Genomic DNA, 5,667 nt, shown 5'->3' with positions numbered 1-5,667 from the left:
AGGTCCCTGCCTTTGACGTGCATCACAGCCCAACATTAAAACAACATGAAACAAGTGTTGAGTGCATCTTAGCTGTTAGAGATGATTGGCAACGATGGTTATAGCCTGGCTGGGGCTGTCGTTTCGGGATTACTATGACGTCACTTGGATACTCTTCCATGGATGAATGCTAAAGAACTATAGAGCAGAAAATAATACAACAAGCAGGCTCCATATCTTGCAAGCCTTACGTGATCCCCTCCTTTCTTTTAAACTCCCCTTTTCAGTTCAAGCCTCCATATATTGGGGTGATTTTTATATAAAAACATATATATTCCTAAGAAGGATGGCAGGTGGGGGGGGAGCCTTCTTTCAGGCTCCATACCTCATGCCTGGTTGCTTTTCTTAAGTGTAATCATCTATAATTGAGGTGGGGGAAGCCATACGTGGACATGTGTATGGGAGAAGGTACATCTTGAAGCAGGGGGTTTAGTTACAATCGATCGGGGGGGGGGGAGGAGGAATATTGCTTATGGTTCAAAAATAAGGAGCAGCTATGTCCTTCTCTCAGTTTGGATATCCCTACAGCACCACTTCGCAGGTAAGAGAAGTGAGCACTCACTTTTGATCAGATTCCGCTGCTGCATTCCAGATGTCTTGTTTCCTTCCCCCACCCCCATTTGCTTCGAGTCTTTTTAAAGGGCGCATCTGGAGGCTTTTTAAGAAATGTGTGCGTGCGTGTGTCTCTTGTGTTATTCTAGGATTTTAAAAAATGACAACCACCCTCCGTCTGCGGGGCAAGGAACCTGATATGGCACTGCTCTGTGTTTAGATGCAGCTGATTTACAAATCTGTATCGATCTATTTACCTGTGTTACTCGCTTAAAGCTTTCATTTGAGAGGCGCAGCGTCGGGCATTGGCTTTTGCAAGAGCTTTTCTCCCAGTTTTTCTCCCTTTTTTTTTTTTTTTTTTTTACTCTGCGGTGTGAGCCTTGCAGGCTAGCTCTTATGCACCTCTAGAAAGTACTCGGCCAGAGCTTGTGTGTGCCGGTCTATTTTACTAGATGTTATTGTTGTGTGATTTATCTGTGACATGCTCCTCCGTCTTTCCTCTCACTGCCTCTTATTACAAATGTCTCGACTTTTGCCTAGCGACTTCCAAAAGTGCCTCCAAATTAACTAAATTGCTGCTCTATGGTAAATCGATCCATAATTTATTTTGGTTGGATTATTTATACACCGTGATCACGGCAAGGTTTTCCTCCCCTTCCTTGGGAAGTTGGCTTCCCCTGTGCTTTTAAAAGTAAAGGAATCCGACGCCTTTGACTGCATTATCTAACATATTTAGTGCTTCGCCTATTGTCAAGTAATCTGCAATCGCAACTTCTTGCTTTTAGATCAGTGTGAACTGGAGTAACGGGGTTTACACAGATTTGTTTTACAATTTTCTATGGCAATGGTTTTCCTAAAGTTTTGCCTGCTTTGATTAGTTGCCCCCCCCACACACACACACACGCTTCCCATTCGGTTTAGTTCCAATTTTCCTGCACTAGTTGACACTCCTTTGTAGGCAGGTTGGGTGTTTCCCTCCCCATCTCAATTCTTTCTGCTGGTGCTGCGTGTAAAACATCCTTTTCTCTCCCCAGTTTTTTGTGTCTGCCAGCCCCAGTACGACTTGTTGTGAAACTGCCTCCAGATCCGTGTCGGATGTTTGCTCTGGGTCTGCCCACGCGGCTACGATTTGCTGCCCCTCGTACGAAAACAGGCTGCTAACCAGCACCCGGACGGAGCTCAATGCAGCTCTGGGGATGTGCAGCTCTCCCTATTCAGCAGCCGCAGCGAGCCAGGGTTATGCCAACTACCTTCCTTACAGCACAGACCCATCCACTCTTTACACCACGCTGGTGAGTAGACGCCCAAATACCAAGCTTCGTCCTGTGGCCAGGAGCTTTTATTCTATGGCTACCTCTGGGCATAGGGGGAGGGAGGACAGGAAGGGGGGGGGAGGTCAGCTAGCCTGCAACAGGCGACAAACTTGCTTTAGGACACGGGGAGGGGAGGGGAAGAGGCAGAGTGTGTAGGAAGAAGCAAAATTAGCAAGCATGCTAAGACAGCTGCCTCGTCCTTCTGGTGTAAAGGCAGCAGCGGGGGCCCCTCAGGACAGCAGGGAGCAGAGAGACAGCAGGGGCGTCACAGGATTGGAATGCATGGAGCCCCCCCCCTTGATTCAGTCAGACAAGTGGATTCAGTCAGACAAATTTCCTGTTTTAACACCTTCAATCTGAACCTCCAGCGCTGCTCCTTCCCTTCCAGAACCCTCAGTATGAAATTAAGGACGGCACGAGCGGTTTGCACTCGGGAATCGGACAGCCTGCTGCCTTCTACCCCTACGATCATTCCTTAGGGCAGTACCAGTACGACAGGTAACAGCCCCTTGGATCAACTGCGAGTAGGATTAATATCCCTCTGCGACGCGGCAACAGGCGTCCCCAAACCCCGGGGTGTTCTAGCTGACAGATGTTCTACAAAGGCTCGAAGCACGCGGCTAACAGCAGTCAGACAGCATCAAAACTTGGCCGCTCACCTCCTTGGTAATTGCCGCGGCAATCAAGTTCTAGGGAAAGGCGAATTGTATTCACAACATCGCCCGCGAAAGCGGTGACACGTGTTAAAACGGGGTGTAACCCTCTGCTCGTGACCTCCCAGCGCAGGGTGAAGTCGAAACGGGACCGCGACCGAATGATTCCCTCTCCTTCCCCGGTCCTCTTTGATCCCATCCCGGCGTTTAAAAACAAACACAAAAAAGTAGCAAATAAATAAAACACCCAGAGTGAAGTCAGCGAAGTAATTCTGGCTAATAGAAGCCGGAGGAGAGGGGGAGGAATTGTTTAGAGTGGGGAGCTTTAATCTGAATAGACGGTTTGCTGGTAAAGTTAATTTTGTGCCACTTCCGCATATTACCCATGCAGTGACATTTCCTCTTTAAATATTTCATGGCAGGTATGGGACAGTGGATTTCAGTGGTTCAGCCAGGCGCAAAAATGCAACTCGAGAGACAACCAGCACCCTTAAGACCTGGCTGTACGAACACAGGAAAAACCCTTATCCCACCAAAGGCGAGAAAATCATGCTGGCCATCATCACCAAAATGACCCTCACTCAAGTGTCCACTTGGTTTGCTAACGCCCGACGGAGGCTCAAGAAGGAAAACAAAATGACCTGGTCTCCCAAGAACAAAGCAGGGGAAGAGAGAAAAGATGAAAACAAAAGAGAGGAAGAGGAGTATGGCACCGAAAATGAAGGCAAAGGTAGGGGTGGGGGAGGACACCTAGGACGAGTGACTTTGAATTGGATTGTGCTGGGTGGAATACACGGATTTCTCTTTCTTGATAGCCCTGTCTTCCTTAGGAAGGTGTTTAAAAAGCAAGACAAGAGACAGACCCCATCTCAAAGACACAATAGCAAACTCTATAGGAAGTGGCGTCAAAAGTAATGAGACAACAGCCTCTGCAAAGCATTCTCCCCCCCACACACACACACACAAATATACTGTCGGTGATTAACATCTTGCATTGCACACACCCAGTTCTCCTGCCCTTTCACAATCTCACTCATGTGTTGGTTTCTTCCCCCCCCCCCTTCATTATTTTGAAAAGCAGGTCAGAAAAGCTTCAAGGAAGAAAAGGAATTGAGACTGAGAGACCTGGACGATTTAGACGAGGACGAACAAGACAAGATAGACAACGACCGAAAGACTGCCCCGAAAGTCAGCACGGCTTTGGCGGAGTCTGAGAAAAGGGACTGCACCAGCGTGACCCCACCTAGCCATTTTCACACTCTCCCCTGTAACAAAACCATGCCGGTGGCAGGAGGAGACTTCTTAGAGACCGTGGGGCAAAAGGCAGCCAAGGCGGTGGGCACCATTACTCAAGGGCAGCAATACGAAACCCCAGACAAGCCCAGAATCTGGTCGTTAGCTCACACAGCCGGGGCCCATGTTGCGGTTGCCCCCCCGCACACCGAGCCAAGGACCGTGAGCCCTGGCTGTTTGCTGGGCAGGGGGAGGCGCTCTGGGTCGGGACGCTGCCCTGAGGCCAGCCCCCTGGGCAGTCTCAGAGCCCAGCCCATTGCGGACAGTGCGCTCGAAGAACTACCCCAGGCCACCAAGATTTGTAGAAACTCCACTTTCAACCTGCAGTCTATCCAACTAAGCTGTGCTCCCTATCCCGTCCTGGGGGAGACGTGCCAGTATTCTTCAGGAGCTGAAGGTACTTCCATATTTCTCTTCGTCCTGATGGGGGGCTGGGGAGGGGCATGCTTCAATGCTAAAACAGGCGGCTAACCGTAACAACTGACCTCCTTCCCCATTAGCTGCCTGTTTCTAGCCCAACACGTTTGTTTACCGCACAGGTCACATGAAAAACATACAGCTGCCGCTAATTTGATGCAGCACAGAGCTGGCTGCTGGGCCTAATCATTTTCTGTAACATAAGCTTATTTTGAACAATTATTCTAGTACAACTAACTCCTGGCTGGGGTGAGGGAGTGGGGTATGGGCAGGCCCCCCCAAAGTCCAAGAGGCTGGAAGGATTTCAGAGAGCTGGAAAGCCTTTTGGCCTAGGTCAGACAAAGCAAATGTACCTGTTGAAGCTTCAACGTTGATGATAAATTGGTTGTGTCTATACGCAGGGTTTGGGAGAAATGTGAAACCCAGCCAAGGAGCCATAGATCTCAGTGAAGGTTGTGTAGCGCAGCATAAAGATAAACTGAGAACAGCTTTTAGGCCAGTGCTGAAGAGGTGAGGTAGGTAACTAACTTTCCTGCACACTAAACCATTTTATGGGCTCCTCAATGGGACAGTAAAAGATATATATTTCAGAGAGAATCCGGGCTGTGTTTGCTAGGGGATACTGCTTCAGTTTCAAAGTATTACAAACAGATTACACAAAAGCGCAGGGTCCCCTCGTCTAACCTAACTTCGTGTGTGCGAATGACCGATGTGACCTATTAAAACAGCCCCACTTTACCAAACTACATGATTTTATTTGAGTGCTTAGTAGTTGAGAGGTTATTGAAACCTTGGTGGGAGAGAGAGAACAGATGCTGGCTACTGTGGTGTGAGTTTGGTGGAGAGGACGGACAGGGGAGAGGATAGGCACAAGTAATGATATCTGTGTTCTGCTTTGCAGGGAAATTTCTCCCAGGACCCACAACTATTCTAGTAAGTTAGTTTAAAATGTTATTTGAGCACACAGATAATTAGGTCCAAATGTTTCTTTTCAGTAAGCAAATTGCCCCAAGACATTTACTGTGTCTTTCCCCCCACCCCCAATGTCGCACCTGAGTTTAGTTTTGTAAAAAACTCCAGCATTTTAAAGACGATAAATTGGGGTGTTTTCGTAGCTTTTAGCCTCTGAAGGCGCGGGACACACATTTCACTAATGCCAGTGAGATTCTCATCACCTTTCTTTTCTTCTCAGCAGGTTAGCCCAGCACCTATGTGAGAATCCCGAAGATGGGTCTGAGCGTCAAGGCTCTTGGCTTGAAAACTCCTCCGCCAGCCATGAGGATCCCTGCGCCTTGAAAGCATTACATCTGACTCTGGCTTCCCTCCTTGTATGGAGGAGCGGTCATTACATATGCACAACTTGCTTTTAAAAAATGGATGAGACTAAAACCCCCCTCGGA

The 5,667-nt window shown here is 48.4% G+C and overlaps 1 protein-coding gene across 1 annotated transcript; it reads left to right on the top strand.

The window, feature by feature from the left end:
- The first annotated feature begins 535 nt into the window (after positions 1–535).
- IRX6 (iroquois homeobox 6) lies at positions 536–4,781 on the top strand. The gene is made up of 6 exons (XM_077831483.1): positions 536–580; positions 1,626–1,883; positions 2,293–2,402; positions 2,980–3,287; positions 3,636–4,247; positions 4,669–4,781. Exons 1-6 carry the CDS (start codon positions 536–538, stop codon positions 4,779–4,781), a joined length of 1,446 nt encoding a protein of 481 aa, XP_077687609.1.
- The last annotated feature ends 886 nt before the right edge of the window (positions 4,782–5,667 follow it).

Source organism: Eretmochelys imbricata, chromosome 12 (assembly GCF_965152235.1).
Source record: "Eretmochelys imbricata isolate rEreImb1 chromosome 12, rEreImb1.hap1, whole genome shotgun sequence".
Classification (NCBI taxonomy): domain Eukaryota; kingdom Metazoa; phylum Chordata; order Testudines; family Cheloniidae; genus Eretmochelys; species Eretmochelys imbricata.
The sequence above is the reverse complement of the archived record's forward strand: the minus strand, read 5'-3'. Positions and strand labels throughout refer to the sequence as shown.